Source organism: Mytilus californianus, unplaced genomic scaffold (genome assembly GCF_021869535.1).
Source record: "Mytilus californianus isolate M0D057914Y unplaced genomic scaffold, xbMytCali1.0.p SCAF_1, whole genome shotgun sequence".
NCBI classification, from domain to species: Eukaryota; Metazoa; Mollusca; class Bivalvia; order Mytilida; family Mytilidae; genus Mytilus; species Mytilus californianus.
In genome coordinates, this window is record NW_026262581.1 from 62,163,667 (window position 1) to 62,176,835 (window position 13,169).

The window sequence follows — 13,169 nt, forward strand, 5'->3', positions numbered from 1 at the left end:
TCGGAATCTGTTATACACTCGATAACGCATTTTATCTCAGCATTTACAATCGAAAACGCATTTTATATCAGAATCTGCTGGACACTTGATAACTGTGTCTTTATCTCAGCATATGCAATCGAAATGCATTGTATCTCCTAATCGGCATGCACTCGATAATGCATTTAATCTCAAATACTTTTTTAAACCTGATCATATTTTGTTGGTAACCCTTGTAAACTAACATTTTTTCATACTATGTGTATGACGTGCATTAAAAAATAGCATATAGGCTTTAGATTCATATTTTGATTTCTTAATATTAATTTGTCAGTCGGAAAAATAAGAAAATACTACGGTGACAATAAAAAACATCATAAGTCATAGAAGGACAAACGACTACTTACTTTTCTTTGATATATGTGTTTACATGGATTTGTAGTTACGCTTTGGATTACCAATCTTATTTAGTGCAGTGTTCTAAACTCTAAATTCCATTATATATAATGAAGCAAACCAGAGGGACAAATGTGTTCTTCTTTACCGTATGCAAATCTTTATTCAGCTTTTCAAAACTCATTTAAAAGGCCAATACAATCAGACCTTAGGTAATTAAAAATTTAATTGTAATTGGCTACAATAACTGCGTTTGAATTTTTACTAGATAATTTTTTTGTTCGCAATGGAGATTCCGTATATCGTCAAGTAATCGGAATCTCGATGGGAACTAACTGTGCTTCACTTATTGCGGACCAGTTTCTGTTTTATTGTGAGTTACATTTTATGACTAAAATCAGCAAAGACCCATCGAAACAACATCTGATACAAAAATTTAAACACTTTTAGATATTTGGATGACATATTGGCTCTCAATAATTACAACTTCAGTATGTACACTAAAGAGATTTATCCTGCTGAACTGACTTTAAATAAAGCTAATACTAACAATGAACACTGCCCTTTCCTGGAACTTGATATCTATATCTTTAACGGGAAGCTTAATACCAAAATTTATGATAAAAGAGATTATTTTTCATTTCCTATTGTTAATTATCCATTTTAGATGGTGACGTTCCCTTGTCACCATCTTATGGTGTTTATATATCTCAACTTGTTCGATTCGCTCGTGTATGTAACACCGTATTTGATTTTAACGAAAGAAACCTCTGTATTACTGAAAAATTATTACACCTGGGTTTTCGATATCACATACTAGTCAAAACGTTTACTAAATTTTATCATCGTAACAAGGACATCATTCGTAAATATAAATCAACATGCAGACATCTTATACGCAGTGGCGGATTTAGGGGGGGCAGGGGACCCGGGCCCCCCTTTTGTGGAAAAAATTTGGTTGATTATATAGGGAATCACTGAAGCATGACTAGAGCGGGCCCCCTCTTAGGCAGTCAGTGGGCCCCCTCTTATGAAAATTTCTAGATCCGCAACTGATACGTTCAGGTATTTCACATCCATTCTTTTATGGTAATATTTTATACAAAGCACAAAAATGTCGACATTTACCTCAAAAGCTAACCAAACCTTAAAACAGACTTATTCAGAAGGGATATAGTTACGATACTGTTGTCAGGTCATTAAAGATGGCATATTTTGGTATTAATATTGATTCACTCATAGGGTTTTTGCATCGGAAATAAACACATGTATTCTAAAACCAGTTGTTGGCATGATACGGGTTATGTTCTTCTCATATATTTTATGATGGTATGATACTAAACCCCTAACGGGAGGGATTGTGCTTGATTTTCATATGATGAAGACATGATCTTTCAATCAGTTTAATTGAGGTCTGGAGCTGGCATGTCAGTAACTGCTAGTAGTCCTTTGTTCATTTATGTATCGTTGTCATTTTGCTTAGTTTCTTTTGTTACCTATTCTGACGTCGGACTTGGACTTCTTTTAAACTGAGTTTTACTGTGCGTATTGCTGTGTTTGTTTATTCTACATTGGCTAGAGGTATAGGGGGATGGTTGAGATCTCACAAAACATGCTTAACCCCGCCGCATTTTTGCGCCTGTCCCAAGTCAGGAGCCTCTGGCCTTTGTTAGTCTTGTACGTTTTTTAATTTTAGTTTCTTTATATGTTTTTGAGTTTGGTGTGACGTCCATTTTCATTGAACTAGTACACATTTTTTGTGCGGAATTTTCTCGCTGTGTTGAAGACCCATTGGTGGACTTCGGCTATTTTCTGCTCTTTGGTCGGTTTGTTGTCTCGTTGACACATTCCCCATTTCCATTCTCAATTTTATTGTAATTAATTACACATTTGAAAGTAATTCAATGTAATGTGTAATTGGGCATATTTTCAATTACATGTAATTAAAAGTAGTTCGTTGCATTGCCTTTCTGTCATGTAATCATGAATTACATTTCAATTACATTCAATCACATTTAGATTATTTGCTGGGACATTTTAAGCATTTTTTTGCTTTTCTGATGCAATCACATATCATACACTTGTAAATTGTATTTTTCCGTCATTTAGTATGCACTTGGTACTTTGATTGTTTTTTATACTTATAAAGTATATAAAACATTTTAATGTATTGAAAGCATATATATAACATTCCTTAATTGTCATTAATCAATATAGCATGTAATATAATCTATATTTGTAATTCATTAATTAATTTTTTACATGCATACATAAAACATCTAAAAACTAAAAACAATACCTATTTATTGACATATAATTTGTAAATTTGTTGTTCTAACAATTAACAATAATCTTACCTTTAGGATGGTGTCTTCCCGATTGTCCCACTTTTTAAAATTACAGGTAAAAAAGTAATGAAATTTTATGGGACAATCGGGAATATGTTTGTGGGACAATTGGGAAGTTTAAATGTGGGACAATCGGGAATTGTTTTGATAGTGATTAATTTGTTTTTATAATATGTAGCAGGTAATTACATGTAACTTTTAAAATATGAAATGAAAATGAACAAATAATAATATTCACATATTTTATTTTGCACATAATAGGTACAATTGGAGTATCATCAAACATAGAATATAATATTAAGTCATGAAAAAGCACATATCAAGCACTACACAATTCTACATATATGTGTACTAAAGAGTTACAATTAAGCACAAATTATAAAAAGCTTACTACAATAAAGCACACATAATAAACAGCTTAATTCATTAAAGCACATATTTCACATGAAGAGCAGATACTATAAAGCACACACAATGCAGAAGGTACAACTGTTACAATAAAGCACACAAAATACATAAATACAACAAAAAAGCACACATAATACATAAGTACAACAATAAAGCACATATAATACATAAGTACAACAACAAAGCACACATAATATGTAACATAAACATCACAACACAACACATCACATCACATAATTGCAACAATAGTCCCAAGTGTAACAAATAATCGGCAATGTTAGCATACTGAAACACACTAACTTCACCATTCTGAAGACGATCTTTTAGTTCTTGTATGTGTTGATTGAGTTGTGTGTATTTTTTTCTCTTTGTTGGTCGTACTCCCCCGGCTTGGTACTGGATGAGGACCACTTCTTTTGATGCCTGCACTTCTTAAAGGTAGATCAGTAGCGTGTATATGTTTGGTTGTGGAACTTGGATCATCTTCTTCAAGTTGCCATCCTTCGAGGTGATTTGTTGTCCTTGGTCCTTCGGTTTTGGTAATGGTTCTATACCTGCCTGTTGCTTTCAACCAAGTATGTTATGACGTAGTCCGTAAACGGAGTGGTATTTGCTATCGAGTCCAAATTTTCCAGGTATTCAAGTGCATGGAACAGAAGTCTTCTATTTCTTCATGTGGTACCAGAAGAAGAACTTCTGACCTGCGTATAAGTTGATAAATGTCTGGTTCTCTTTTATAGTTGGTGACGATTCCTGTTGACTGCACTTTATGCCAAATACACTGGGTATAGTGGTAAAACAACCTTAAATCGTGATTCCTGGAAAGGTAGACCTGGCAGAATTCCAGCTTCGAAATCAATGAAGAAAGTTGGGTTCAGGTGAATTTGACGTTGGGTGCAAGCAGTCTTCAGTAGTGAAAAGAATCTTGTGTAAATGTCCTCTGACTTCCCAGGTAAAAGTGCAAAGAGTAGGAGAAACGTCTCTCCACCAACAACTGCGTGTATAGAGTGTAGAATGTAAATGAATTTATACTTTTTTTTTTAAATTGCATGCATTATTTCTAAATACATTTCAAAACTTTAGAAAAAAGGTAATAATTAAGATTACGATATTGATATTTGTTTTTTTTTTTTTAATTAAAAGTAATTTCATAACCCAGAAATGTTATATTATCTAATCAAAAGTGCATAAGTCTGATGATTTTCTAAAAACAAATCATAGTTTATACATTTATAAAATTTACAAAATTGATATCAATGATATGATTTGAACATGCAATAATTAATTCCCCGTGGCGGATCCAGAACTTTTTGTAAAGGGGGGGGGGGGGCACTGACTGACCTAAGGGGGGCCGCTCCAGTCATGCTTCAGTGATTCCCTATATAATCAACCAAATTTTTCCCACCAAAGTGGGGGCCTGGGGGGGGGGGGGCATGGATCCGCCTATGATTCCTGTTTATTTAGCAAAACAAACAACAGTTACCTTGTTTATTTCATAACATTTTACTTCAAAAAATAATGTGGGACAATCAGAACTCTAAAATTTTAAAAAGTGGGACAATCGGGAATAAACCTTTAGGATATCCCCTTTAACTAAAACTAATTTTAAAGTACAAGAATGTCCCTTGATTGAAATGCCAAATGCAATTTTTATTTTAAATCAACATATTCATATGTTAAAATCTTTTCAGATGGATACTTTTTAAACACTTTCTATAAAAAAAAATTGAATATAGCAGTCAAAATATACAAGATTGGAGTCCAATATTATTGACAATTTTTACTCGCCAAAAGACAGGTTTGGAAATTGCTTTAAATTTTGTGACTCACATGATGTAAATAAAAAAACCTTTTAAAAAATCTGAATTAATTTTTTTTTAGTAAAAACTTGAAATTTTAGGAAAAAAATTTTAAGAATAAAAAATATATTCATTTGTATCTATATATATATATCTTTACAAAATAAAAATTCTCCATAAACATAAAAAAATCAATAAAAAAACAAAATTGAAAATCTAATGATGAATAAATGTAACAATGATTAGAAATTTGAAAACTTAAAACGAATGTTTTCACTGTTAAATAGTGCATGTATAAAAGTTTCATTCTAGTGTGTTGTCATTTTTATGATTTTTTTATATAGGAAATAGCTCTTACATGTCTTTGGACTAGGCATTGACTATAAAATAGAGTTCGGGAACGTTCACAGGTTTGGACGATATCAAGGTGGCGGAAGACCCACAGTAGCACGTTTCCTATATCATTGTGACCTACTGTACGTTTTAGATAATGCATACAGGCTACGGAACACAAGATACGGCATTAAGCAACAATTCCCCAAAGAAATAGAGGACAGGAGACGAAAGCTATATCCTATTATGAAAGAGGCAAAGCGAAACAGGAAAATTGCAACACTCGTACAAGACCGCCTCTTTATAGACAATGAGCTTTACCAAATCCCCGACGATGCCGAGATAGCAGATATCCCATACCAAGATGGCAGTCTACCGATACGCCAAGGTGGATCTTCGCCGCTACGCCAAAGTGATGCCACACCACAGCGTCTTAGTTACGCCTCACCACAGCGCCAAAGTGACGCCACACCACCGCGTATTGAACGACCAAAATCAACCCCCTCATCTGATAGCAACCCCAAGAAACGATCCCGCACAGGTTCAACTCCGAAGGCTCATTACTAGGATTGCCGAGGAGTGCAACATATTGACAGTTCGACACAAATTGATAAATCTGATAATAAATATGTAGACATTGCTGAAAATAATGTAAAAAGTAATTGTAATGAAACTTTGTGTAATGATGAAACATTTGAACAGATTAATTGTATTTTTGGGAATTTAAACGTTCTTGTAGATATTGCTGATGAAAATATTACTATAAATAATGAAGACATAAGTGCGTCTTTATCAGGTGAATCTGCCTATTTGTCAAAAAATAGTATTACAGACAAAAAAGCTATACGGATCTTTTATATGTTAATTGTTGTGGCCTAAAACATAGACTACAATATCCAGAATTTGAAAGTTTGATCCGAAAACATGATGTTGTTTGCTTTGTTGAATCAAAAACTGACGATATGGATGATATGTATTTATCTGGTTACACATTAAAATTCAAAAATAGACGTAAAATATCAAGCGTTAAATCAGGTGGCATTGTAATCGGGTATAGAGAAAATCTGAATAACTCTATAGAAGTGATTGAAACAAATAGTAAATTTGTTCTATGGTGTAAAATTTCTAAATTTTTAAATAACGAGGATATACTTTTCGGAGTGGTCTATATCCCACCAGAATATACATCATGCTCTTCCCCTGACGCATTCAATGAAATTGAAAATGAATACTTGGAATTTTCTACAATATTTGAACATATTTTTATTATTGGTGATTTTAACGCACGTACCTCAAATGAGAAAGATTATGCATTTATTGATGAAAAAGATATTAGTATTGATTTGGAGGGTGTACCTATAAATGATGTATGTAACTTAGAATTGTATAATATACCCAGAGATCGTATTAGTATGGATAAAGGGAAAACACGTTACGGTAATAATCTGCTTGACTTATGTAAATGTAACAACTTATTCATTATGAATGGTAGACTGGGAAATGATAAGACTGGGAAATTTACCTGCAGAAATGCTAGTGTTGTAGACTATTGTTTGAGTAATGTTAACGTTTTAGAAAAACTTATTGATTTTGTTGTACTAGAATTTTCACACTTGTATTCAGATGTTCATTGTCCATTGTATTTACGCTTAGAAAGCAACTCATTGATCACAGTTTGTAATGAACAGAACAGTCCTAATGATCAGTCAAGACAAAAGATTAATAAATGGGATCATAAAATGGTACCTGAATTTAGAGCTAATATAAATGTTGATAGATTAGACAGGTTGTTACGTAATTTGAAAAATGTGAATTTAGAAAAAGTTGATGATAAAAATGTCAACGCATTTGTAAATGAGATTGGATTAGTTGTTTTAGAGTCTGCTAAGACAACGTTTGGAACACGAACTGATAAACCATAAAAGCGAGAATGTAGGACAGAAAGTCACAGGACAAAAAGTCACAGACAAAAAGTCACGGACAAAAAGTCACAGGACAAAAAGTCACAATTCAGTTTTGAGATTATTTTTCTTTAAACAAGAAAACACTAATTTGAAAAATAAAATTTTTGATTTTTCTTGAACTTTTATATATGAAGCAACTTTGTAATTAACATTTATTCAATAAATATCAATAATGATCAAATAATTGTTATGAAAACAAAATGTCAAAGTGGCTTGGTACTTAAATGGCTTCATTGTGCCAAGAAATATATCCTTTGCATGATTAAAATTTAATAAATTTTCATTTTACAAGGCTTATGAACAATTTCCTAAACTTAAAAATGAATATATGTAATAAAAAGAAAATATTTCAAGATCTTTCTCTTATATATTCAAACAATTGTCAACAAATTATTTGTGACTTTTTGTCCTGTGACTTTTTGTCCTATCAAATTTGTGACTTTATGTCCTGTGACTTTTTGTCCTGTGACTTTCTGTCCGTTTACCAAAAGCGAGCCCCTAAAAAGAAGGGAGACAAGCCATGGTTTAATTATGACTGCAAATTTTGCGAGGCAAAACTTTAGAAAGCTTAAGCGCAGGCTCAAATTTTCACCTTCGCTTTTATTATATAACGAAGTTAAAGATGCTGAGAGAAAATATAAAAAAGTTATGGACCAAGCCATAAAAACTCATAAACGTGATATGACTAAAAAAATTAAAAAACCTCAGATCTCAAAATTCAAAAGAGTATTGGAATATTTTAAATAAGCGGGAACACACGAAACAACCGGACATAAATTTTGATAATTTACTAAATTTTTTTCAGAGATCTAAATTCAGGCACCCCCGATCCTATTGAGTTACCAAATGTAGACCAAGATGCTTTAAATGATTTAAATGGTACACTTAATGGTCCAATTACAAAGGACGAGATTATGAATTGTATTAAGAAATTAAAAAGTAACAAAGCCTGTGGCGACGATATGATTATAAATGAATATATTAAATCTTCTAGTGATATTTTAATTGATGTATATGTTGAATTGTTTAACTTAGTTTTTAGAACTGGGATTTTACCAGAATCTTGGGTAATTGGCACGATCAAACCATTTTATAAGAATAAGGGAAACAAATTTGATTCAAAAAACTATAGACTTATCACAATTGTCAGTTGTGTTGGGAAATTATTCACTTCGATTTTATGTCATAGATTATCAAATTTTTCCGATGAATTTTTATTAATAAATGAAAATCAGTTTGGATTTAGAAGTGGATATTCAACAGTCGATTGTATATTTATACTGCACTCTTTCTTTGAAATTTTGAAATTAAAAAAGAAAAAAATGTTTTGTGCATTTGTGGATTTTGAAAAAGCGTTTGACACAGTCAGAAGAGACGCTTTATGGTATAAGATGTTATTGAATAACATAAATGGTCATATGTATAACATAATTCATAAGATGTATGAAAATATTAAGTCATGTTTATCTTATAATGGCAATATATCAGATTATTTTTCATGCAATATTGGCCTACGTCAAGGGGAAAACTTATCTCCTTTTCTGTTTTCACTTTTCTTAAATGATTTGGAAAACTTTTTTATCAACGAGAACTTGATTGGTTTGAACACTATTGAAGATGCACTCGAAGAAAAATTAGATATTTATGTTAAACTGTTTGCAATCCTCTATGCAGATGATACTGTGCTAATGGCGGAATCGGCCAAAAATCTTCAATTATTGCTAGATAAATTCCACTCATATTGTGATGTCTGGAAATAAAAGTTAATGTAGAAAAGACAAAAATTGTAATTTTTAGTAATGGAAGGCAACCCAAAAATCTCAGTTTTACATATGCTAACTCTGTTATAGATATTGTTCAAGAATTCAACTATCTTGGGATCTATTTTTCACGAAATGGCACACTTAAACACTGTAGAAAACACTTAGCAGAAAAAATTACAAAGGCAATGTATGAGGTGATCAAAAAGGGGAGAAAACATGGGTTATCTATTAGTTGTCAATTAGATTTATTTGACAAATTAGTGAAACCGGTCTTATTGTACGATTGTGAAATTTGGGGGTTTGGGAATAACGACATTCTGGAGAGAGTTCAATTAAAATTCTGTAAGCTTCTTCTGCACCTAAAGTCTTCTACCCCAAATTGTGTAATATATGGTGAACTTGGACGATATCCCATCAATTTAGATATTAAAGTCCGTATGGTATCATTTTGGGTGAAATTAGTATGTGGTAAACCGACTAAATTATCAGCGACCATTTATAAACTACTGTTTAAGCTGTCAAATGAAAACGATGTAAAGTTTAATTAGTTGGTTAAACCATGTTGAATCCATTTTTAATGAAACGGAATTATCTTTTGTGTGGTTATCTCAAACATGTATTAGTGACATTTGGTTAAAGAATACAATCAGAACATCACTCCAAGATCAGTTTCAACAAACATGGTTTTCAAATGTGCAAGCATGTTCGAAGACATTAAATTATCGAATTTTTAAGGATACTTTTGGGTTTGAGAACTATTTTGATATTTTAGAATTTCGTGATATTTATACTTTATGCAAATTTAGAACCATCAACCATAAATTACCCATTGAGATAGGGAGATGGACAAATATTCAGAGAGATAGACGAAATTGTAAATTATGTAACTCTAAAGATCTTGGAGATGAGTATCATTATATTATGATGTGCACAGAGATTTCAGTAAAAAGAAACGAATGTATTGATAAAAAATATGTAAATCGTCCAAATATAATTATGTTTAAGAAAATTATGAATTTAAATATAAAATCTAAATTGAGAAAGCTGTGTACTTTCATTAGATTTATAAATTCCCATGTGTGCCCTCCTGGCTAACTACTATCAGTATAATTGTAAATAGTGTACATATTTTGCTCTGTGTATTCATGTATTTATGTCTGTATTATTGATGCCATGTATTGTAATTGCAAAGGTTTGACAGAATAAAGATATATATATATATATAGGCAAAAGTAATTGAAATGTAATTAATTACTTCGGCAATGTAATTGTAATGTAATTAATTACATTTGAAAATCAATATAATTGTGATGTAATTAATTACTTTTAAAAGTTAATGTAATTGAAATGTAATTAATTACTTTGACATGAAATTTACCCCAGGTCTGAATGAATGTTGTCATATGTTTTGCCAAAAATTGTCAGTTGAACTTTTTGGTTCTTATATTGGTTGTTATTATAATATTGAGAAGGCTCTCCAATTTGGGTAAGGGATCGATTTTACAATATCAATCAGCACATATCGTGGAATACATGTATTCCTCATTCGGAATACGTTGTTATAAATGATGAAAGTATATGTCTTGCAAAAAAAAACTAACTTCATTTAATGATCAGCTAAGCTCTTTTGAGTTATCCCTCTTTGATTTATATTAGCATAGACAATAAACGTTTTCGTACGTATATATACAATGTAGAAGTTGATAACACCATACTAAGGAATAGAAATATAGAAAAGATCCTGAAAAAAAGAAAAAGTAAACCAATGCTAATTCACGGTACTGTTTCGAAACAATTTTCTGATAAAGGTAGGATTCTTGGTTTGCTCAATTATATCTATACAAAGTTAAAACACGACAAAAGCACTAAAACATGTTCCTTAGTAGTTTTCCATACCATGGACGTACTGTATTATACATCTATGCTCATACTGATTAAGACGGACACTGATGATTATGGAATTTCTGGACTTACATTAAATTTGATCTCTGCATCCCTTTCAAACCTCACACAAGCAGTTGTCATGGATGCATGGAAAGTCATCAAACACTGTCCCAGTCACACCAGGGGAGCCTCAAGGTACCGTCTTCGGACCGGTATTATTTTTGGTCTACAAACCTTCCAGACTACCTAAATAATAGCAAACTTAGACTACAGTATTATATATAGATCAAACTTCAGACTGATCTTTATGCAGCCAGGGGCGGATCCAGGATTTAAGGTTAGGGGGGTCGAAGTAAAATTATCGAAATATTCTTTATTAAGCTGAGAACAACCCTTGCTTTGCAAATTTTAGGGGGGCGCACACCCGCCACGTCCCCGCCGCCTAAATCCGCCCCTGGCAGCAGCAAAGTCGGAACAGGACTGGTTGATGGTTTACAAGTTATCCAGACGAATGCACAGTCATGTCTGTCACACAGAAAACAACCAATAAAACATACATGCATCCTTCACAATCACACATTAGAATCCGCTGTATTATCTACTAAATACCTTAGTATTACACTTCAAGCTAATCTAAAATAGGGCAAACATATAAATGATATATAAGACATATAACATCTAAAAGTAACAACACTTTTGGCTTCCTAAAACGAAATTTCAAAACATCAAATTAAGAGTTGAAGGCATACCACGCACTTATCCGCCCTAAACCTGAGTACTCGTGCCAAGTCTGGGACACACACACCGCTGAATCAATATCAAAGATTTGAAATGGTTCAAAGACGAGCTGCTCGGCATGTTTATAATAGCAGAGACATATATACATATATGTATATACGTCTTTGGTAATAGGTACCATAATACGCTTTATCTGACATGATAAATTTACACACTAAATTGGCCACCACTGTGATCCACTATCAGTCCGTAGACCGTGCGCCCTAGACTTGTCATGATGTATAAGATCATACATCATGTAGTCGCAATTCCATCAGACCGTCCCATTCTTATACCCAGAAAATTCCATCAAATCACTTTTGATAGACACATATAACGTCACAGTACTCAAATTGCACCTATTTTGCAAAACTAGCAGCGGAAATCTTACAAGTTTTCTTAGAGACTATAAATATATATTTTTTTCATGATATGATTATATAATTGCCATTATGCACGTTTTTCCACATAGCGAAATATATCTAAATATGCAGAAAACGGTCACATGATATATATCAAGGATTTGTATATTAAGATCTTACTATACAAATCCTTGTATGTATCAACAGATAAAACATCCCCGAGAAAAGAGCAAAATTTACGGAAACGTCAAATGCGACGTCCACAAAAAGCCATCTTTTAGAAATGAGATATTAAAATATGTCCGATGCAGATATGTATTACAAAATGAATAAAAACTTTTTAAGCATGGACAAATGTCAAATTGTTCTAAAAATGTATAGAAATAAAACAAAACATCAGTTATTCGAGTTTTACGTGTACAAAATAGCACTACATTTCCTTATCTTTAATACTTTAATGATTAATTTTTGTAAATAGGCCACGCTTGCAACAGTAGTTAATCATCAGCCTGTATATTCCTTGGTTGTGTAATTAAAGAAGACAGAATTTTGGCGGGATTACATATTCCCCCATGATGCAAATTGAAAACAAACAGTTATATATTTGTGTCGTGAAACAGTCCCTAAATTTCAGTTCATACTGGTCTCCTTCTCTCAATAACAGTCGTTTCTGGTGCTAAAATACAGGAAAGCAGTTCACTTGAAAACCGGAAATCACGTGACATGCATGGAAACAATCACGGCTTGGAGGTCGCTAGCATTTTTTCTGTGAGAAAAATAGGATTTGAGGATGTGACAGTGGAAATTATGACATGAGCAGACAGGAGATTTTTAACTCCTACAACGAAGGTGGCAAAATGAGGCCAAGTTCGGCCGAGGTAGGAACCAGTAGCTCGAAATTGCAAAAAGTCCACAATGTGTCTTCTGCAAAACACATTTAGGACTGTATAGTATAATGATTTTTATATATATATACATTTGTAATATTTTTTTTTTAAATCAGACAATTATATTGTTAACTGCACAGTCTATACACATCTTAGTATTAATGGGAAAAAATAACCATATAGATTGTGACGTTTCATTTTCTTTAACAAATATGAAAACAATCACTTTTTAATATGTTCTATATTTTTATTATAAGCTTTAAATAGTT

The 13,169-nt window shown here is 32.3% G+C and overlaps 1 protein-coding gene across 1 annotated transcript in view; it reads left to right on the plus strand.

Moving 5' to 3' along the window:
• Positions 1-12,709: 12,709 nt before the first annotated feature.
• LOC127705440 (trichohyalin-like) overlaps positions 12,710-13,169 on the plus strand; it is a 68,442-nt gene continuing 67,982 nt past the window's right edge. The window contains exon 1 of the mRNA XM_052209766.1: positions 12,710-12,891. Within this exon, the coding sequence (XP_052065726.1) occupies positions 12,826-12,891 (66 nt within the window). The 5' untranslated portion in view covers positions 12,710-12,825. The remainder of the gene's footprint in view (positions 12,892-13,169) is intronic.